This window comes from Cimex lectularius, unplaced genomic scaffold, assembly GCF_000648675.2.
Source record: "Cimex lectularius strain Harlan isolate CLEC.00 unplaced genomic scaffold, Clec_2.1 scaffold70, whole genome shotgun sequence".
Lineage (NCBI taxonomy): Eukaryota > Metazoa > Arthropoda > Insecta > Hemiptera > Cimicidae > Cimex > Cimex lectularius.
In genome coordinates this window covers 29,990-51,234 of record NW_019392651.1, presented here as the reverse complement: position 1 = coordinate 51,234, position 21,245 = coordinate 29,990, and the positions used below count along the sequence as shown (strand labels likewise).

Sequence of the window (21,245 nt, the reverse complement as noted above, 5' to 3'; positions counted from 1 at the left end):
CTCTGCCGATCCGGCCGACCAAAGCTGCCACTTTCTTTCAATAGTGTTTTTTTTAATTTTTAGCGTCAGGGAGACAGATCACGGTGGTTAATCCTGAGGCCCGGCCTTACCCGCCTCGTCTGCCTTTTCGTTACCCTCCAGACCTACGTGTGTACGTTTCTAGACAAGATCCACCTTTTTGCCGCTCTAGTTCACTGTATTTCTTCAACAAGAGCAACACGAAAGGGTCGACAGAGAGTTTTTCGCATACAGCAATAGCCGCGCTGGGGAAGTCGGTGCAGACTAGGTGGACAGAGCTAATATCGTCTGAAGTCACCCCCAAGCGCGAGTCATATCGCGCACAATTCCGACGTGTAAACGCCAGGATCGACCATAATCTGGACACACCCTCACCAGACTTAGACCCGTCTGTGAAGACGAGCCGGAAACCGGCGTACCACGATCTAATTTCCAAGAAAGTGGCTCTGAATTATATGAGTCAAAAAACCTTCATGGCATTTGATAAGTTAATGCGACATTACACAAACAAAATGCGAGAATGACAACTGTTTACGCCGATCGCCCTTTTGAACACTTCTGAATGTCTCCGGCCGGTCGGCGAGTCAGTTGTTGCCTAGAGTTACTGACGAAAACATCGACACAAATATGTAAACTCCGTGTTTGTCCTCAATTTATGATTTTCAATTGCCGTCGTCAAGTAAGCATTCGGTACCAAACGTCTGAATACGCCGGAGACTGTGAGGCTCTTCTAAGTCGAAGAAAGAAGAGGACAACTGTTGCCGAATTGCTTGATCTCGTACCGAGACACATTGGGGTAAGTGAAAGTTCAAATTTATCCCAATCCCCCCTTGAATTCATTTCGCTTTTTATATTTATATAGTCCACTTAACAAACATAAAATTTGGTCATCCGTCCCGGAGTACCAAATTTTATATACACAGTCCACTTAACAAACACAGCTGAAGGAATATTTAAAATCAAAATTCATAAACGTTTAAAAACCTGGGCAATATGTCATAATTTAAATCAGAAAATCACGATTCGTCGTCCGCGCCTGAAATAATTGCGATACAGTTTTTCCAAACCTCACTGTATTGCATGTTTAATATATCCTAGCGCCGCTTTTCGTAAAAGGATAAATTCGCCAATAATTAATCATCAAATAGTTTTGTCCTTACTAAATATCTCTGATCCGTCTATTCTCGCTTTTTTAAATTTAGTTTTCAAACAAGTGAAGTTGTATAATAAATCCTTTACAATCAATCACAATCATTAAAAGCACATTTTCACAGAGCGACCCTCAGAATTGTAACTCCTTAATCACATCGTTATAATCTACATTTCACTTCATTTATAATAAATAAAATTGTAAATAATTTTTTTCGGTATTGATTATGATCACGGTCAGCCGTTTTTGTTAATTTAACCATTTATTTGGAAATATCTAGGAAAGAATTGTTTCTCAACTATATAAAAGTGATTTTCTGTATTAACGTGTAGATTAGTAGAACAGAGATATGCTTCTAATTTAAACTATCATTGTTTTTTATATGTGTCTTAGAAACAATTTTTGCGACAAATGTTATGCTTCTGACAGCGTAAATTTAGTATGTTGCATGAAAGATCCCTGTGTGGAAAAAGTATAAAATTGTTATTACCTGTTTATTTTCAACCTAATGAACAATAAAAACCAACCTAGTTGTGCACGTAATTAAGTTTAACTTTTGTTGTCTAGTTGTAAATGTAAACCACTGCCAATGTCAGAAAAAAGAATTAAAACCTAACAAATACAATGTATTATTCAACTATCAAATTCAAGAATACCATATATTGTTGTTGGTATACTGCTGGGTATTCATTATTAATTACTGAAAAATAATTCATTACTTACAACTATCTTCAAATTAAAAAATCAATACGTCTAAATAATTCAACATTTTAATATTTACGCACTTTATTTGTAATTAGCTTCGAGTTAAATTCCGAGACTAAATTGTCAATAAAAAGACGTAAAGCTTCGTTTTATGTAAACAAAATCCAGAAAATCGAATCTTATCTCGATGGCAAATCAAACAGATGGCGATGAACTGGAATAACGCTTATTTGAATTTTTTCAAACGACGACAATTTTTATTGTAAATTGAATCTCCTTCAGTTTAATTTAACAAAAACCGGAGAGTGTTACGAAGGGAGAGAGAGAGAGAGAGAGAGAGAGAGAGAGAGAGAGAGAGAGTGAGAGAGAGAATGAATGAATGACTGGGTGAGTTAANAGAGAGAGAGAGAGAGAGAGAGAGAGAGAGAGAGAGAGAGAGAGAGAGAGAGAAAAGAGACCTTCTTTTTTATTTATAGTATATGTACATTTTTTCCCTTCTTTAACAGAGTGTTTTGTCCAGTAAATTACAATTATATAAATTTATAAATCGACATATTATACCCGAAAAAAATGCATATTTTAAAGTGTGTCAATCTTTAAAGTTTAATAAATCAATAAATGAGACAAAACAAAAAGAACAAATAAATAGGTAAATTCAAAATTAGTACATTTGCATTGCATCAAAGGCATCATTATACTCCAACACGTATTTATATATTCCTTAAGAAGTTATTTATCAAGTAGACAATCATTTTTCTTCTAATGCTTCCTATTGAGTTGTCTATGTTATATATATTTTATACTCACGAATTGTTTTAATAATGCCTAACATTTTTCAATTTTGGAGTTAATCTGTTCCTGCGATGATTTGTATATGTACAATTCAAGTAATAAGGAGAAAAAATACATAATTTGATTTTCTTTCCTATTGATAATTCGAACATCTTGGTAATTCAAATTATTTTTATAGTTCTTTGGGTTTCGAATTATCAAGAATCGAGAAGAATTTAGTTGCATATAAGGAGTGGAAATGTTGGATTCTGCCACTTCGACCGAAATTCAGTGCATCCAATCCTTACAATCGAAAGTCCTCAGACAAATCGTCAAAACTCCTTACTACGTCACTAACCTTACTATCCACAACGACCTCAATATTTCTTTTTTCAAAGACTGATCCGTTTCCGATTCCAAAAGTTTCACTACAACTTCTCGATCCATCCTAACCTTACAGCTGGGGCTCTTCTGCACATTCCCACCTCAAGAACACGCCACATTGTTTGATGGCCTCAAGACCTCACACTCAGTGCCAGCATTGGCTGGCCTCTCATAGCATGAGTCCTCCGGGTGGAACACTGGCACTAGGGATGTGACTGTGTGGAAAGAAAAACGTACATTGATCACATTTCTAATATATATAATACTTTATTGCAAAAAAGAAAAGTTGTAAACATTACATAATATATAATTTAAAGAAAATTTACGGCATGGAGTGTCGTTTAATGTACAATAAGTATAGATATATAAATTATTTGGGCCAGCAATTTAGAATGACAAGACTTTAAAATATTCAAAAATTAAATTCTACTATTAACTCTTGGCGATAGTGCCAGGCGTGGCGCGCATATTTGATTAAATTTTTGTAATCATTAAGCAGTAAGTCAATAACCTGTGCCACATTCAATTTAGCAAAATTTAGATGTAGAAGCCGAATCTCCGATAGGATAGTGCATTTTGCCATAAAATGCACAATTGTCTTCTTTAACCTGGTCATCGCATAATGAACAAATTACATTTTCTCTAGCCCGAAAAGGTGCACCATTGAGTTAAAGGTGGTCCCCTCTGATTTGGAATAACCACCTTAACTCGACCAATGACAAACCTTTAGACCTGTCCTTAGATAGGTTAAACATATTAAAATCTTCACGAAGTTCTTCACTGAAATTGACACTCAGTTTTGTTATAATTTCCTTAAACTTGAAAGGCCACTCATTCAAGTTATTTATAGAAAATGATGAGTCACATGATAGATCCCTACACATGCTATTCCAACGTTCAAACTACAATGCACCACGACTAACGACTTCCAGGGCTTCTATTTTGGAAAGACGGTAATCAGGATGTTTCAAGAGTTTAAAGATGTAATTAAAAAGGAGTTTGAAAGTATATAAAAATACCGGGTCAACTTTAGTCTCTAAATAAATCATAAAATTCGTGGTGGTTTTGGGAAGGGCAAATAACTTTCTAATGAAAAAACGTTGAGTTTTTTCAAGCTGTTCAAATTTTTCATAGCCCCAGACTTGTGAGGCGAAGCATAGTATCGAGCGGCAAACTGAGTGGAACAGTTTGAATTTCACTGGAAGGGAAATAAAATTTTGGGAAATTAAGTCGTGCCATGTACAGTTCAGAGCTGTTAGCTTCAGTTACATATGTATATATATTATATATTTATTTAATTTTATAATTTATATTTATACGAAAATTACTAAAGAAAAAAACATCATTTCATCTTTTCGTTTATTAGCGTAAAAGGTGGATTACGTAACAGCGTTACCTCAAGTAAACTTTCAATAAAACAGAATGTCACCACTTTTAAGGAATTTTCTTTCTGAAAACAAAAAAAAAGTTTTCAATCAAATCATGTGTTTCAAATAATTTATTTTAAATTTTACCTTTTGGGCTGAGTTTTCTTTTTTTTAACCGGTCGGTCCACAAACATGTTTTCGGTACCGCTCAAGACTTTTCCAATTTTGAGAGATTCGTTAGACGGATTTCCATAGATGAACCGAGGAGGCACTGAGACAAAACGGCGTAAAAACGGGATTCGAGCGACGAAATCTTCATTCCACAAAATGTCATTTAAAAGCCTACCAATGAAATAACCCACCCAATGTTCGAGCACAGTTCCGACGTACATCAACAGCCTTTCCACGAGGGTAAGATTTTTCACAAAAGAAACCGCCCACACGCCAGTGCAGTAATAAATGATATGAAGCCATATGAAGTATAATAAACAGGGGGCATTTATCACAAGTAGAGATATTACAATTTCGGAAGATTCACCCTTGCAGAAGATCACATCAAACAGTAAAATAATGACGTTCGACGTGTATAATGTATGACGCAGCCATGGCGAATTGTAATCACCCAACAAGGCGACATCGTACCAATGGAATATCCAAAACATCACGCATGTATACAATCCACATGGTATAGCTATCGAGCATCTGAAGAATGATCTCGCCTTCAACCACCCGTTAGGTGCGTCCAAAGTGTACGAACAAATTGCCATAATGTCAACTGTGAGAGCCACAACGAAATATCCCAACTGGATTACTGCGTTCAGCATAGTGACATATTTAAAGGAATAAGCAAATCTCATGTAGAAATCTTGGTCTTCGTGGGTAATATCTTTATACAGTCGACAACATATTCCCGCAGAAAAATTAAGGACACCAACAGTGTGAACAAACGTAGAAACATAAAGATAGATCTGATTGTGTTTTCTTTCGTACTGTACTTCCATGTTTCGGAATCGGTTTGTCACAGTGTCCTGACAAGGAAAAATTATTAAATAAAACATTAAGGCAAATGTAACAGTATTACTTACATACAAGTGCGATTAGTTCCAAAAAGTAAAAAAATCTTTCTAAAACGTTCAGAGCCAAAATTTAATATGAAATTTATAAAAATATTTTCTACCCAATACAACTTTGATATGATGCTTAACACATGATCAAAGTGACAGGTGTCCGGAAGACCCTATTCCGGAAACAAAGGAAATACCGCCAAAGTTTTATTTCCCCCCTTTCTAACTTGTTGAACACAGGAATAATACTTAGTGCTATTATTTAAATTTCTTTTTTTATCCCCAATTAAATTCAAAGCCAGTGAGTTTACTATAAAAGGTGAAGACCATCTGCTTTCTTAATTCGAATGTTAACATATTCTTATGTACTTTAGTTGATAGCGCATGATACATTTTCTTTGTCCTGTTGCTCACTTGCAAGTTCCATGAAAGGGTTTTACTAATAACACCCAAGCGTTTCATCGAATCTACATAGTCAAGTCAGTTTCAAATACCCTTATTCTTCCCAGTGATTTATCATCTAAGTGTGACAAGAAGGCAACCAAAGAAAAGGTAACGAAGGTAAAAATAGAAAAATGATTATAAACACAAAAGATTAGCGGGAAAAAGAGAGAAAGTTTATGTACATTTTTCTAGATGTAAATAATTAAAATAAATACGTAAAACAGACAAAGAAAAAAATAGAAGAGAAGGAGTGAAAGGGCGTGAGAAGGGAGTGGGAGAGAGAGAAGGAATGAGAGGAGGATGAAGGTATAAGGGAGAGTGGGGGAATGAGAGAGAGTGAGAAAGTGAGACAGAGAACTTCGTTTTTTGAGAAAAAAAACCAGAAAATCGAATCTTATCTCAAAAGCAAATCAAACAGATGGCGGTGAACTGGAATAACGCTTGTTGGAATTTTTTTAAGCGACTACAATTTTTATTGTAAATTGAATCTCCTTCAGTTTAATTTAACAAAAGAGAGAGTGATAGAAAGAGAGAAAGATGAGAAAGGGAATAGAGAAAATAGTATGGGGAGAGAGAGAGAGAGAGAGAGAGAGAGAGAGAGAGAGAGAGAGAGAGAGAGAGAGAGANTATAAAACTGTCGAAAGCTCGGCGAAAACCGTAAGGAAGTTTTCTCTGTTTGACCTCTTCCGAAGATCCTCTGAAAAGACTTCATGTTTCCAGCAGGTCGATAATCTAGTTCATCGTAAGTGAAATTGGTTTTGGGGGTTGTTAGAAAGTCACAAATCCCAAAAGAAAAACAATGATTTTGTAAGGGTTTTGAATTGATTCGCTTCCAAATTGTAGACCTTAAGTCATATCAAGTCGTAAAGAAAGAGATCTGTGAAGTCGTAAATAAAACAATTTAGAAAATAACAAAGCTGGTAGACTGTTGTTTGGGTTGAAAGGAGGATAAAACAATATAGCGAACAGGATAGCGTCCCAAGCCCCGCGGGGCTTCGTCGGATCTTACATTAAAAATCTTCAAAGGCCAAGAGGAGAAATGAACACCTCCGGCTATGTTTTTACCATTGTTTTCAATTTAAAGCTCAAAAGAGAAGCCATTGCCGGACGGACAAAACAGAACGGTCCCGGTATAAAAAGGTAACGGCATTTTGCACGTTTCAACAGTCGAATTTTGCCACATTGTCCTCCTCTAATATGAATCCGTCACCTGAACCTGTTAACCTATTAATGCTAATCAACCTGTCCAATCTTGTAGTTACCTAATTTATATTGTAAGTAAAAGACATCGCTTCGACGTAAAGAAGAAACTTTAGAGTTAAACTTAAACCAGCGAGAACAGACGGATCCAATTTTAACTGTGAATCAATTCAACATAACTTTTTTCTACTTTTGAATTAAGCCTGTGTACAATTATTTAACAAGTTTATAAATGAAAGAAATGAAACGTTAAAATTGCGAAAGAACAGATGGTCTAGTTTAACATTTTCGACTAAATGTTGTTAAAGCCTTCGAGTTATGTTAAGTTCATTGTATTTGTCAGAACATATTGTTTTCTATTGATAATACTTTCAGTTTACAATGGATATTTTTCATTCCTATTCACTCAAAAGCACGTGGACTTGGCAGAATTGGCCGAGCTTCAGAAGAGCAGTACTGCCGTTTATATCGAGGGCTGTCTCTACTCTTGCTTGATTTCATTGTCAGCGGTGAGCTTTTTTCTTAAATGGTTACTTCTCAGGCACGCGGGACTTAGCGATTTGCAAAACTGTTTGTATTTCGCTCTTATACTCTCTAGCGTCGTCGTAACGATAAGCCATATGGCTTTATGCGTGTTGATGATCAGGGTTTATCACGTCGACCTGATAGGAATCGGCGAGGCTTTGAACAAAGCTCTGAACACGTACCCGGAAGATCGGAAGCAGCTCGTCGACCGTGTACAGATCAAATATCATTGTTGCGGTGTCAACGATTACCGAGATTGGCTGCAAATCAGTTGGTACGAGAAGACCAAGAACTTGAACAATTCACGCGGCGCTGTGCCCTTCAGCTGCTGCTCCAAATACGACATCGGACCTTGCATCCACGAAGGAATCGGAGAAACGTTCTTCATATCTTATAAGTAAGTAATAAAATATATTTTTTTCTGCATTTATTTCAGTTTTGTGCAATTTTTCAGGTACGAACCGGAAAACCTCGGCCTGTGGAAGCAAGGCTGTTTGTCTCGTTTTGAACGTGTATATCTCAACGGGCTGTATACGCTAGCGATCAAGGGGTTGATCTTCGGCTGTTTTTACCTTCTCGGGGCAGTCTTCGACCGAATCGTCCAATCTGGGGACAGCACTGCTCTCCAGGACGATAGGTTCTACTGCTGGGTCTTTGGAACGAAGCCGGCTTCTAAAAGAAAGCTAGACAATGACGTTACCAACAGAAACATGTACCAATTCGAAGAAGAATCGGATAAGCCCAGTTAAAAAGTAGGGACATCTTAATTTTAATAACATTTTATTTCCAATATAGGCTTCACATATTTCCAAAAAAAATTTTTTATTAAAAGCTAGAATATGTTGTACAGGAAATTGTTTTATTTACAAGACTTATTTACAAAATTGTTCTTATCACAAGTTAGATTACAAAATGCAAGTTTCTTTGATGAAAGGCTTCCTTTCGGCTTTTCCCCTTTTTCTTTTAATGAGTTTTGCAGCGATTGCGAGAAACGGGATGCATGAGTCGAAGGATGGCCTAGAGGCGACGACGAGCCTGGCCAGGGCTGTGAAGGCCAAATTTGGCCCAGAAGCTTCTCCGGCGGCGGTCACCTCCAGGTAAAGACTTCCCTCAGATACTGCCGCCTCCAAACCGCACTTCGTACTAACGGACCTGGAAAATAAGAAAACTCAACCCCTAATTAATTAGGTCCAAGAAAAAGCAGTCACACTGGCCAGAGGAGTATCTGGAGGGCCGTAACAAACACAGAATCCTCCATCTCAGAATAAGTTCACAAAAAACAAAGTGGTCGAACTCGAAAGGTGCCAGATACAGTAAGCTTATGATTTAAGAACCCTCAACAAAGCTGACAAACATATTGCTACAGCTTTGAGGGAGTACACATCATGGCGTTAGGGCTTTATACCTGTCAATGACTTTTGAGAAAACAGCTATACAAATGGGTTTATTCGTTGATAAAATCTGGCTAAAAGCCTAAATGAGGATCGGCAAGAACATATAAATGCCCAAACCCTATACCTAGGATAAGAAGATATCATAACATTAAGATAACATTAAGGTCAAACCTAAAATCCTCCATCTCAGAAATGATCCTCGAAAAAGGAGAAGTGGGCGAACTTCAGAAGAGCCAGATAGACCAAAGCTGACAAACACATTGTTAAAGCAACAGGGTAAAAATCAGGGGAGTTAGGGTACCAGTCATTAACATCTGTTAAAACCCGTACCCAATGTGTATATTTATTGATGTCGGCTAGACAAATGAAGACTTGCAAGAGTATACATAGGTCACCGGGGTCTCTTGGGACATATCCCTCCAACAATTGCATACCGAAAATGATAATTTCTCACCTGGCGTGGCGTAAGTCGGACTTGTTAGCAAGTAGGATGATCGGCCGCCACGGTCGGTGACCCGCGAGTGTTCTGATGATGGTGACCGCTTCTAGAAGAGTTAGTATGTCCGTCAGGCTGAAAACGACCAAGAACCCCTGTCCCCAAGAGGCGAGCTCGCCTATCCTCTCGAAACCCTGTAGTGACAATGAAATATGTTACCTTAAAATATGGCATATCGTGGCATGATTAAGGTTAAGGTTAAAAGTAGTTGGCCTTTTTACGAACTGACTGCCGCCCTGGAACCTACCACTATTACATATCTTTATCCAGAGAGAGGCCAGAGCCACATTTCATAGGCTCATGCAGAGTAGGCTACTAATATAAAAAGGAGCCACTTAGGAGGGGGAGGAGCTTCAAGTAAACAGAATTGTACGGATGCCTGTAGTCTGGTACCTGGTAGAGCAGACTGAGAGAAAACCATAAACTAGTGTGCATATAAGCCTTGGGCAATAGCCATAGCATTCACGCGTAGAATGTAATTATCAAACCCTGTGTCAGAGAAATCTAAATGTTGGGTATTACCAGAAAAATAATAACCATCTACTCTGACAGTCAGGAGGCACTAAAGGCATCAGAAGCAAAGACCGGTGACGTATGGGATTGCATTAGAGCTCTGGCTGATATGGGGGGGGGGAGGAATTATCATTATTTTGGTACCAGGGCACACAGAGCAGAAGGAACAATGAAAAGGCCCATAAATTGGCCAAGAAATGTACGATGGGACACCTATTGGCCCTGAATCATTTTCTGGCATACCAAACTGACAAAAACTTGCATCCATAAGGCAAAAGATAAAAAATAAGTCCTCCGTTCAATGAGAGTATAGCCCATGACAGGTGAAAATAAAAATTCATCAAAGGACCATCGCAGAAACTAAGAACAGAACTAATAAATCTAGGTAGTGTTAAGACTAAAATAACAGACGGACTGCTGACTGGACACTCCATATGTAAAATGTATGGACTTGAAGAAACAAGCCTGTATATATATTGCCAGGAACAGTGGAACATGTCCTCTATTGCTTATGTACACTGAGATTCTACTCCTGGGAAAAGTAAAGCCCGGTCCTGAATGATACTCATGGGAATCCTTTAAGTTGTTTTCGGATCTAGTAAATAACCTTAAGCTCAATGAGAAACTCTAGACAAAAATGGAGATGATCAATTGACTATGCTCTTACTATAATCTAATCTAATCTTTATGACCTTACACTCTGTGACCAATACAGGTTTATTGTGTAACCTCCAATCTTATGTTTAAGAGCTCTTCATCAAACTTAAGGCTTTTATCAGAACCCAAGCTTCGTTAAAGACTCCTGTGTTTATTTTTCGTAAAATAGAGTCATTCTCTGCTGGGTTCTAGGACATGCAGGAATAGAGAGAAAGAAAAACGTGGATGACTTTGCTAGAAAATAGGCACACTGGTGCAGATGCCTATCTCTAGTATTACCAGGAACTTTCTTAAAGTCGCAAGAACATATAATTGCAAGGGTAAATACCTAAAACTCAGAACCCATGAGCAAGTGCACCAGCATCTTCCAAACTGTAGTCCTTGCAATTTAAAGAAGTAACAAAGAAAAAGTCTATATCTTTAACATGTCGAATAGCCAAGCAGAAACAATATCATATTGTTTAGATATTGAACTCAAACATCAACAACTCCAAATTGATTTTGAATTGCGCACAATTATATCAGTTGGACAATGGCAGAGATGGCAAAGCCGAAGTATATGTTAGAACAAAAGTCATGAAAGACATAATAGACCGGAAGTGACTAAACTACATTATGATTATTAACACGGTTAATTTTTTAATTTTTTTTTATTAAACATATTGTTGTTATTTTCAAAGTACAAATATTTGTTTTAAGTACATATTTTTCTATTTCGTAAAAGATTATCCATCAATCGACGTCGAGTTAGCGGCCCGAGGAAGGCAGAGTTCCAGGAAGGCTTTTGTCGCCAGAACACAGAAGATGGCAAAATAACAAGGGGGGCCGAATTTTTCATTAGCGACCGTCACCAAACCGGACGTCAATTATCAAACAAAGGCTAAAGAGGTGATTGCACTTTTATCCAGTCTTCTTCGACTTTTCTACCCGCGTTCCCTGTAGAAAAGAAGAGGAGAGAAAGATGATAACCGTGATCTAAGTTCCTTCAGGATTCATAATAAGAATGCCCAAGTTCATCAAGGATCGGATGCATAGACCGTCTGATAATGAATAATCGTAAAAGTGCGGCACGCTCCATAAAGATGTTCTATCCCTCAAATTACTGATTAAAAACTTATTGGAAGAAATTAAATTATCTGATATAGTAGGTGAAGTGGATTTTGACACTAAATAATACGATAATGTACTTACCAGGCATCTGCAGGTATCTAGAATTTCTAGGTGGGCGGTTTTCCCATCTATTCTGATCATGCTTTTGTAAATCTGGTCTGAAATCAATAAAAAAATTAAAAGAGAGAGAGGGAGATTGTGAGAAATAGCGTGACATAGAGAAAGAGAGGAAGAAAAAGAAGGAGAGGGAGGAGATAGAGTGAGATAGATAGAGAGCGAGAGAATGGAATAGAGAGCGAGAGAATGAGGAGAAAGGGAGGGAGAGAGAGAGAGAGAGAAAAATAGAGTGAAAGAGAGGGGGAGATGGGAATAAAGAAAGGTAAGATAGAGGGGCTAAGGGAGAGGGAGAAAGATGGGTTGAGGGTGAGGGATAAAGGAGAGAGAGAGAGGAAGAGGGAAAGGGAGAGAGTGAGAAAGAGGGCATAAAGAGAGAGAGAGAGATAGAGAGAGAGTGAGAGAGAGAGAGTGAGTGAGAGAGAGAGTGAGAGAGAGAGAGTGAGAGAGTGAGAGAGAGGGAGAAAGACATACACACAGGCATAGAGAACGAGTGAGAGAGTATGAGAGAGAAGGAAAAAATAGAAAGAATGGGTGAGAAGGAGATAGAAGGAAAGGGATATAGGAAGAGAGAGAGAGGGAGAGGGTAGGTTAAGAGGGAGGGAGGGAATGATAGAAAGGGGAGGGAGCGGAATAAATAGACGGAGAGGGACAGGGACAGTGGCTATATATATATATATATATGAGATGATATATATATCATGAGATGATATATATATATATATATGAGATGATATATATATCATGAGATGATATATATATATATATATGAGATGATATATATATCATGAGATGATTATGAGAGAGAGAGAGAGAGAGAGAGAGAGACATGCATAGAAAAAATGATTGAATATGTGAGTCTCGTCAACAAACGAAATTTTCCTCATTGAAAATTTGCCAAATTCAGTTTGGCTATGGATGAAAAGCTTAAAAAAAAGAAAGAATAAAGAAGTTGATCCAACGACCCCGACGGACCCATAAACGAATATATAACACAATGTTCGAACACTATGGTATTGTTGGAGAGTGTAGAATTTTTTTAGAAACGGTGTTTACGCGGTACTGAAAATCACCAAAAATAACATAAATTTCGCAGAATTAATATCGGGTATAGGAATTTTTAATGGCTGAAGCCTATCGTTACGAAGATTGGAGGGGTCTCGACGTACTAGGGCGCCGTAATGAAGAAAGCTCTGCCCGCAGTGAAAGCCCTATTGTTGAGCAGCCGAGTTGAATCGTTTATTCATATTGTACAATGGGATAAGGAGCTGTTCCGCCTCTTACCACTTTTATATTATACGTAATATGTAACAGAAGATTCGGGCAAAAAGGTCGGGAAGAGAAAGGTGCCGATCACGGCATTGATAATATTGTTTGTTCGGAGATATGTTTTACTTTCAAATCTGCAAGTCCGATCATTCTTTTGTTCAAGACAAATGCGATTCAAGGTATGTTAGTATCCCAATTCTGATCATAAACCGTTTAATATGTTGCAAAATTACCTTTCCGTGAGCTGTATTCACCTATGAATCTCTGAGTCAAAAATCGGACGGTGATGGCTGGAACAAAAGAAAACGTTTAAATGGGATAAACTGCACAATTCAAATTTCTATGCTTTAGAAGGTAGTACTACTAAACACCCTAAGCTTTGTAAAAATATCACGATTTTTAATCCGTCCAAACACTCGAATACTTGTTTCTGAGATCAAATACCGCCTTTTACCTCCTTGCGTTCTGGATCCATCTGCTTACCACGCTGGTTTACCTCAAGGGTATTTCTTGAGTCAATACACTTCTCAGTATACGTAAATGCCATTTCTTCGCTAAAAATTTGTATTTTGTTTTAAAAAGAATCATATTTAGAGTTATAGTATGCCATACTTTCCTTGGTGTGACACTGGACCAAAAACAAATGAATTTGTCAAGACCCTAGTAAAGAAAACTATATAACTTTAACTTAACTTAAAATTATTAAAAAAATTCATCATCGTTGGTTTAAATTCAAACATGTCATTTCGTGGATCCACGAGTATCGGATATCCTCCTCTTAGGCGATAGTCAGAGGCTATATATGAGACATGATGGCCGAATAACTGCTCCTTTTTTGACTTCTAAGATCTATTGATCAAAAATGGTTTCAAGACATTTTTGTCATATATGTTAATAAATACGTGGCTGAACGTCGAAAAGCCCAAACGTTTTATCTCTGGAAATCCAGGATTGAGACAAATGGAGGAAGGAAAAACGTGTTGACCCTAATATGACGAAAATCATGTAATCGCTATTTTAAGAAGATTTCTCCTCTTTAAAACATAATTAAGCAGCTTGGGCAAGATGTCGCTCAACTTTGAAAATCCAATAGGCATAATGAAAAAGCCTCCTCATTAAAACCATCATAGAAGGTTGTACACATAGATTTAAGGATTTGAGAACGAACTTTGGGTGAACCGTGAGTGGCCGAGTCGAAGCCGGGTTAGAAGGGTTTCTTCTTTTCCCACGTTTTGGAAGATAATTCGAATTTTACAAATTTTTTATTGCAAAGAGTGTTTCTGTATAGGCAATTTACGCCTCCACGCTTTCCAGAAAAGCAGTCAAAAATACAGCAGAGATCAGTTGGGAGACAAGGTGTTTATACTTCGATATTTTGGCCTCGATATTGTTTTTAATTTAAAAAAAGAGCTTGGGTTTCGGGATTTAGGGTGTTCTGTAGTGTGGCGAGTTCAGGGTGAGTGACTTAAATGATGTTAATGGCCTTGTGTAGAGCCTCGAGTTCATGGATGAAACCAAAACATTTCATGTAAAAGCTTTGGTATAATTGTTGAATGTTGACTGAAGATTATAGGCTGAACAATTTTAACTGGTAAAATTTCCAAAATTATTCTAATTTTTTTAAATAAGTGAAGTTTTCATCTGTTCTAAAGCGAAAAACGTTTCTTCATTCCTCGAAACTTTTAAACCAAGCAAGACGCTCTCCTGTCGTTGTTCACGAATCCAGGAATTATCTGTTTATATTTAACTATGCTGTTCTTTTGAATTGTCTACATTAAGTAATACAATTCCACATTACCAAAGCAACTGGTTCAAATCATCAGATAGCATTTACAACATTTTCTTGAGCTTGTAATGTAGTTAGTTATAAGGAGTCGATCGAGGTATGAATTAATAGGATCTGCTGTTGTCTGTTGGTAACGAGTATATAAATAGATACCACCTGTATATAAATATAATCTGTTTTTTTGAACTCTTGTACTATTTTGAAGCAAGGTTCAACAATAAAAGAAAAAGATTTGGTATTCATGAACCATGTCAGAGTTTGACGGGTCAGGATTCCTCCCGTCGTCCGAATCCTGTGAGACTTAAATCCTTTAATCTTACGTACCGGACCTCAACATTTCATCAAACCGCATTCCGACTACAGCCTATAGCTAATTTATTATAGTTGTTTAAACAGTTGCGTTGTTAATTTTTTTCGTTTTAGTGTTAAGTTATTCCGGGTTGTATAATAAGTTAATAAGTAGTAGGTTCCAAAGAAAAATTTGGTTCCTTGCATTTTCACCCAAATATAAAATGTACTTGGAATAAAGATAAATCCATTACAAATGAAAAATCATAGGATAGTAAGGCCGGATCGGAAGTGTAGATAGGAGGCCTTCGTAGGACTCGGACTCGTAGAACAAACGTAACCCTCACACAATTAAGAATAGGCCATGCGAGGTTAACACATAGACGTTTACTTTTTGGCTTAAGCCCGCGTCTGTGTCATGCCTGCAGGTTGTTCGATGTGTCCCACCTAATTGAGTGGTGCGGTTCCTTGGCTCCATATAAAGAGCCGTAGGAATGCCACTCGAAGTTAAAATTTGGCTTAACCAAGTCAGCAAAGATCTGGGTCCCGTGTTCCGATTCTTGGAGAAAACAGTGTTATTGTATTGATTATTACTATATANTAAATATATTAGGTCTGGATATGGAGTACTCCAATCGACACATCTAGCAATTAAAAGAATCCGACTTTTTTTGTGGAAACAGAGTTGTTTTATTGTATATAGTAATAATAGTTTTATGTCCCTAGTGTGCGATGAGAGTGAATGTATTTATTGGCGTGAATGTGTGGCGTGAAAATGCCGATAGCGGAATATTGATTACTCCAACCACCCTGAATTAGATTAGTTATTTATTGGGTGTACAGAGGAATATCGAGTACTCCACGGCATAATTGAGTGAATAATAGTAAATAGAAAAGAATGGATTTAAGGAAAATTGAGAGTGGATGGGTTCGGATCTAGGAAGTGCATGTGTTGGGTGCTGAATTGACTTAGTTGTTGAAAGCACAAGAACCACTACCTCGGCGGCTGGACGGATAAGACCTAGGTCTGTCCCCGGACTGCCAACACCACACTTGGCGATAATTTTTAGTAAATTACAAAGAATTGCACTTAAATTACCAGTCAAGTTTGAGATCTGATAGGTTCGGTACAAGTGTGTATATATGTACATCCATGTTCAAATTTTAGTTTTTATAAATCCAAATTTATAGGACAGTAAAAGGATATACTCAAGGAGGTGTACTTTTATCACTTTTGGTCATGACCTGATGACTTTACCACAGGATCAAATAAGTAGAAAGATGGTGTGAGGCTATGGGTCGCATGGAAATAAAAGACATATAGACAAAACAACACAAAAAGCAAAGACCATAACAATTGGGCGTCATTATTTAGAAAAATATGGTGTATAAATCCAAAAAGAGTCCATTAGCGTTAGAAAGAATCAGAGTAAGCAGTGAGAGTTTGAATCCTAACAGGTTTAACTACAAATCCTCCAGTATTTGAGAAAGATCTGTGTCAGTTGATTGATTGCAAGGAAGCACAAAAGGCCATAACACTCCCACAAAGTTCCGGAATTTAGTTCCAAAGTTCTTCCAAACTTTTATTCGCTTTTTTATGGGAAAAACTGAAAGTACTATTACTGCGAACCCTCGACCAAAGTTTTTCAATTTTTAGACTATGCTAACGTGCATTAAGATCATCCCTTATCTTTTGTTCATATGAATGGCATATTGCGGTAAAGTGTATGTAAGATTAACACAGTACTGTCTCGTTAAGGATCTGAAAAACGAGTGTGTCGAACGTGAAGCGAGGTCGGGGCTGTTTACAAATTGTACATTGAAAACAAATTTTCCTTTCGCCACTGTCCTACAACAATAATGGACAAGAGAGTCGCGTTGCCGGTGAGGTAACGGCTTTCTTTCGCAACGGACAGCTTTGATATCTAAGGTGACACTGGCAAAATTATCTCAACGTAAAGCAAAATAGCTCATTAAATTTTAATCCTCGGATGTACTGAAAAAAAACAGTTGAATAAATAAAAAACAATTTTAATTTAAGCAGCAGAAAAGTTTATCGTATTATGGGCCACTGGGCGTTACCCACTTCATAAAATGAAATATCCAACCCTTATTTTAATCAAAAAAGGATTCATCCTGAAAGAAATCCCTTAGTCAAAAGCACAGCAATCCAAACCGACCGAAGGTAATGTTGAAATTGCTAAAATTTTATGTAATATGCGATGTCTGTGACGACAAAGTTTCAAATGAAGTACTCCTTAAGTTTTCAATCCATAGTAAATGTTAAACCCCCCCCCCCACTGACCCCCCTTTTATTGACTGGCAAATTTTTGGGTGAATGTTTTATCACAATATATTGATTAACTAAATAAATAAAATTTGTCAAGTACTTGCAAGTTGTCAAATCTGTCCCATTTGATTATTTAATGTTGTGAATGCTGTTATTTTATATACTCTAGGTCTAACCGTTAAAAATATATAAAAAAGTAAAATTGATCGAAACCAGCTAAGTTTTAAAAATAATGAGCAGATGTATTAATTATACAGGGTGTGACGTGCTCCCTTGAGACGCTAACTTTATTTGGATTTGGATTTATACAGGCTCAAATTCGCACATGTACGTACATACATACACACATGTGCCAAGTTTAGCGTATTCGCTTAGGATCATTTTTTTCATGTTTAATGCTTACATCCAAAAACATGGTTTTTCCTTCTTTTTTGAAAATATGTCAAGAATTATTAGCTTTTGTCCAAACAGTGATGAAGTAAAATGTATAGGGAATTAAATTTCCATTAAAATTAATATAATTAAAATCTTCTAGCCTTCAGAAATGGTGATATAAGTCATAAACCATTTGTTATTAAAAATATTTTTTGTAAATATACAAATGTTTTCATATTGGGTTCAAATTGGCATAAAAGAAATTCTTTTCTCTCGGTGTAATGATTAGAAAATATCATTTTAAAAAATAGTTCCTAAAGTAAAATTAATCTCAACCAGCTACGTTTTATGAAAACGAAGTAGTTGTGTAAATTAGAGTTTTGGGAATATTCCCTTGATTTTTTAATTTTTTTTTATATGAAATGCCTCAAAGTTTTTACACATTCAAAAAAGAGATTTTATTTAATAAAAATTGGAATTCGTTTGGCTGAAATTGATCAGGAATTCATGAAGATCTCCCAGTGTGAAAGATTGTCGAAAGCAAAAAGCAAAAACATTTCTGGTCAATTTTAGATGATTTATTATTAATTACCTTTTTTATTTTATTAATGCTTCAAGTGGGATTCAAATTAGCATAAAACGATGATTTCTATACATGGGGTCCCGTGGTGTGATGTTTCCCACAAGTTTAATGTTTATATTCAAAACCATAGTTATGGTTTTTTCAATATTTTGGAAAATGTCAGGAACTAGCTTTTGTCAAAACAGTGAGGAAGAAAAATGTGTAAGGAATTAAATTCCCTTTAAATTAACGTACCCAAATCTTCTAGACTTCATAAATACTGAGATATACAGTCATAAACCACCAATTTGTCATTAAAAATGAAGTTTTTGAAAATTACAAAATCTTGTACAAAATGGTTCAAAAAGTAAAATTAATCTAAACGAGCTATGATTTACGAAAATTGAGTAATTGTGGGCTTGCTCCCTCGATTTTTATTATTTGTTATATAAAACGCCTCAAAGTTTTTACAAACACAAAAAATCGATTTTATTTAAAATTGTGATTTGTTTGTTTGAATTGGTCAGAAACTGTTGGAGATGTCCTAGAGTGAAAGATTGTCGAAAACGAAAAATCAACATTTTTGGTCAAACTTTAGGTATTTTTATTTATTATTAATTACTTATTCGTTTTTTATTAATGTTTTCATGTTGGAATAAAATTGGCATAAAATGAAATAAAAAGCCCAGGAGGGGATCCCATGTAATGGATTGTTTTCTTAGGGTTTAATGCTTTCGTCCAAAAACATGGTTTTTCATACATTTTAGGAAACAAGTCAGGAAATATTATTTTTCGTATAAAAATTAACGAAGGAAAATATATAAGAATTGAATTTCCTATAAAAAAACTCATTAAAAACCTTCTAGACATCGTAAATGCAGAGATAAACAGTCACAAACCACCAATTTGTCATTTGATGGTTTTTTTACGCTTCTATAGCTTTAGGTATAAAAATAAATTGTTACTAACAAATCAAATGATAAATAGAATTAAAAACATGAACAAATTCACTATTTTTTATTATTAAACAAAACTTTTGCAACCTATTCTAACGACTGACCAAACGGATCTTCCTATATTGCCCACTCGTGAATCCAAAAAACAAAAACAACTGGCAAAATCTTTCCCTCTTCGTACTAACGGTTTCATTTTAACCGAAATTTAATTCTCTACAACTTTTTCTTAGTTAGGTTTTTTTAAGAAAGTCAATTTTTTAGATATTTTAATTTAACAAGAAACCAGGTTTTTTGGATGAAGAAATTAAGCGACGCGTGTTTGAACCTTTCTTTAGGGTATGTTTGTGATAACCAAGTCAATTTTTGTAAGACACAGTTTGTTTGGAACCTGTATAAGTATGGTGGATACATAGCTGCCAACTGCTTAGTTAACAGATTAATGCCATTAGGCAATTTATGTTACACCAAAACATGCTTTTTAACATGTCAAAAGATTTTTTGGTTCACTTATATATTTAGACTATACAATTTAACGTATTCTTCTTTATTAAATTTCTCCTTACCGGTTTTTCCGACCCGGCTGGAGCCGAGTACGACGAATCGAAGCCTCTGAGGCATGGTGACTGTGAAGTCTCATAGCACTCACTGGCACGGGTCGCTTCCCTTTTCTTCCTGGCTCTTTCACGTCTCCCACCAGGAGCGATTCGCGTGCAGAGATAGATCGCCTCCCCGGGCCAGGATTATCCCCGGGGGATCTAGAGAAGAAAAGCCGGTAACGGTAGACGTTTTGCCTTTTTCGTCCTTTCCCCAGGCTGGGATTACTGTTATAATTAAGTCTAATAGACAAGAGTCGACCCCCTCCTACAACCATAATCTTTCTCTAGGTGTAAATAATGGAACGTGACCTCTCAAAACTACATAATTACAATAGAAGCGTAGGGGCAATCAAATCATAAGAGGGAAAACCAGAGGTAAAAATAAGACCGGAAATGAATAAAAAAACAACTGGTTCAGGCAATTATAAATTCTAGGCATCCAGAAATGGAGCACAATATATTAAATAATTTAACAACAACGAAACCTAAAGCTATGTATAAAATATATAAAAAGTTTAGATATTGAGAATTAAGAGGAAAAGTAGAAAAAGGTTCTCTGGGGCCGGTGTAGAAGCCTATAATTTTTCTCAAATCCTTCCTCTGCTGACATAGAGGAGCTCCTTCGCCTTCCTTTTTGATCTTAGCTTGCCTCATGCTTTTGTTCAGTGTTTCAGTTTTTCTTTTGCAAGCCACTTTTCCGGTGGCTTCTGGTCTCATTGGAAAGAGGGTTGCCTCTTCTTTTTGGCTAGTTGGGCAGCCCGTTCGTTTCCTACTATGCCTTCGTGTCCTGGAACCCAATTGAAGGTAATCTTTTTATTTTCCCAGGTCATTAAGTAATTTAGGAACTCCTAGGCAAGTTAGAAGTTGAAAGCATACGCATATAGTGCGTTTATACCTGCTTGAATGTCGGAAAGTATGTAAATTTGTCCACCTTTCATAATTATTTTTATTAACTCCTGTGCATAATGTTTTGAACCTCAGCGTGGTAAATCATTGGTATTAGTCCAAGGGGCTTTACTATGGTACGGTTCGTCCCTTTTATCCCTTACACTACTCCCTGTGCCATCCTAGATCCATCTGTGAACCATATAGTTGTAAATTTAGTCTGGATGTGAGTTCTTGGCATTTTTTCAGAACTCCAGTAATTTTGTCGTATAATATGAATATTCATTTGAAGATTGGGATACTCGGCCAGGTAGACATGGAATAAA

General features: G+C 36.5%; 3 protein-coding genes across 10 annotated transcripts; 1 reads left to right on the top strand and 2 right to left on the bottom strand.

The window, feature by feature from the left end:
* Window positions 1–4,386: 4,386 nt before the first annotated feature.
* On the bottom strand, window positions 4,387–5,595 carry LOC106674081 (androgen-induced gene 1 protein-like). 3 transcript variants are annotated; one of them, XM_014406534.1, is made up of 3 exons: window positions 5,481–5,595; window positions 4,543–5,423; window positions 4,387–4,478 (listed from the first exon to the last, which is right to left on the bottom strand). In XM_014406534.1, exons 2-3 carry the CDS (start codon window positions 5,394–5,396, stop codon window positions 4,463–4,465), a joined length of 870 nt encoding a protein of 289 aa, XP_014262020.1. In that variant the 5' UTR covers window positions 5,397–5,423; window positions 5,481–5,595; the 3' UTR covers window positions 4,387–4,462. The 3 variants fall into 3 exon arrangements, with proteins under 3 accessions (XP_014262020.1, XP_014262021.1, XP_014262019.1); XM_014406535.1 differs by having other exon boundaries at window positions 5,485–5,595; XM_014406533.1 differs by lacking the exon at window positions 5,481–5,595 and having other exon boundaries at window positions 4,543–5,473.
* An 84-nt stretch (window positions 5,596–5,679) lies between these two features.
* On the top strand, window positions 5,680–8,456 carry LOC106674082 (peripherin-2-like). Of its 5 annotated transcripts, XM_014406537.2 has the most exons (4): window positions 5,680–5,778; window positions 5,834–6,011; window positions 7,479–8,025; window positions 8,083–8,456. In XM_014406537.2, the coding sequence occupies exons 3-4, from the start codon at window positions 7,724–7,726 to the stop codon at window positions 8,375–8,377; spliced, it is 597 nt and encodes a 198-aa protein (XP_014262023.1). In that variant the 5' UTR covers window positions 5,680–5,778; window positions 5,834–6,011; window positions 7,479–7,723; the 3' UTR covers window positions 8,378–8,456. The 5 variants fall into 5 exon arrangements, with proteins under 5 accessions (XP_014262023.1, XP_014262025.1, XP_024086437.1 ...); XM_014406539.2 differs by lacking the exon at window positions 5,834–6,011 and having other exon boundaries at window positions 5,683–5,778; XM_024230669.1 differs by lacking the exon at window positions 5,680–5,778 and having other exon boundaries at window positions 5,808–6,011.
* Window positions 8,453–20,113, bottom strand: LOC106673991 (ras-like protein family member 11A). Of its 2 annotated transcripts, XM_014406401.2 has the most exons (5): window positions 20,002–20,113; window positions 13,415–13,471; window positions 11,880–11,956; window positions 9,477–9,652; window positions 8,453–8,780 (listed from the first exon to the last, which is right to left on the bottom strand). In XM_014406401.2, the coding sequence occupies exons 1-5, from the start codon at window positions 20,054–20,056 to the stop codon at window positions 8,534–8,536; spliced, it is 612 nt and encodes a 203-aa protein (XP_014261887.1). In that variant the 5' UTR covers window positions 20,057–20,113; the 3' UTR covers window positions 8,453–8,533. The 2 variants fall into 2 exon arrangements, 1 of the variants encoding a protein (XP_014261887.1); XR_002911028.1 differs by lacking the exons at window positions 11,880–11,956; window positions 13,415–13,471; window positions 20,002–20,113 and adding an exon at window positions 11,017–11,306 and having other exon boundaries at window positions 8,701–8,780.
* Window positions 20,114–21,245: the final 1,132 nt, after the last annotated feature.

Coding starts and splice junctions, on each gene's coding strand:
- LOC106674081 (XM_014406533.1), bottom strand. CDS start 5,453: ATGTTTTATTTAATAATTTTTCCTTGTCAGGACACTGTGACAAACCGA.
- LOC106674082 (XM_014406536.2), top strand. CDS start 7,400: ATGTTGTTAAAGCCTTCGAGTTATGTTAAGTTCATTGTATTTGTCAGA. Junction 8,026..8,082: donor ACGTTCTTCATATCTTATAA/GTAAGTAATAAA, acceptor GCAATTTTTCAG/GTACGAACCGGAAAACCTCG.
- LOC106673991 (XM_014406401.2), bottom strand. CDS start 20,056: ATGCCTCAGAGGCTTCGATTCGTCGTACTCGGCTCCAGCCGGGTCGGA. Junction 13,472..20,001: donor CAGCCGGGTCGGAAAAACCG/GTAAGGAGAAAT, acceptor CTTTTGTTCCAG/CCATCACCGTCCGATTTTTG. Junction 8,781..9,476: donor TCCGACTTACGCCACGCCAG/GTGAGAAATTAT, acceptor CTTATTTTCCAG/GTCCGTTAGTACGAAGTGCG.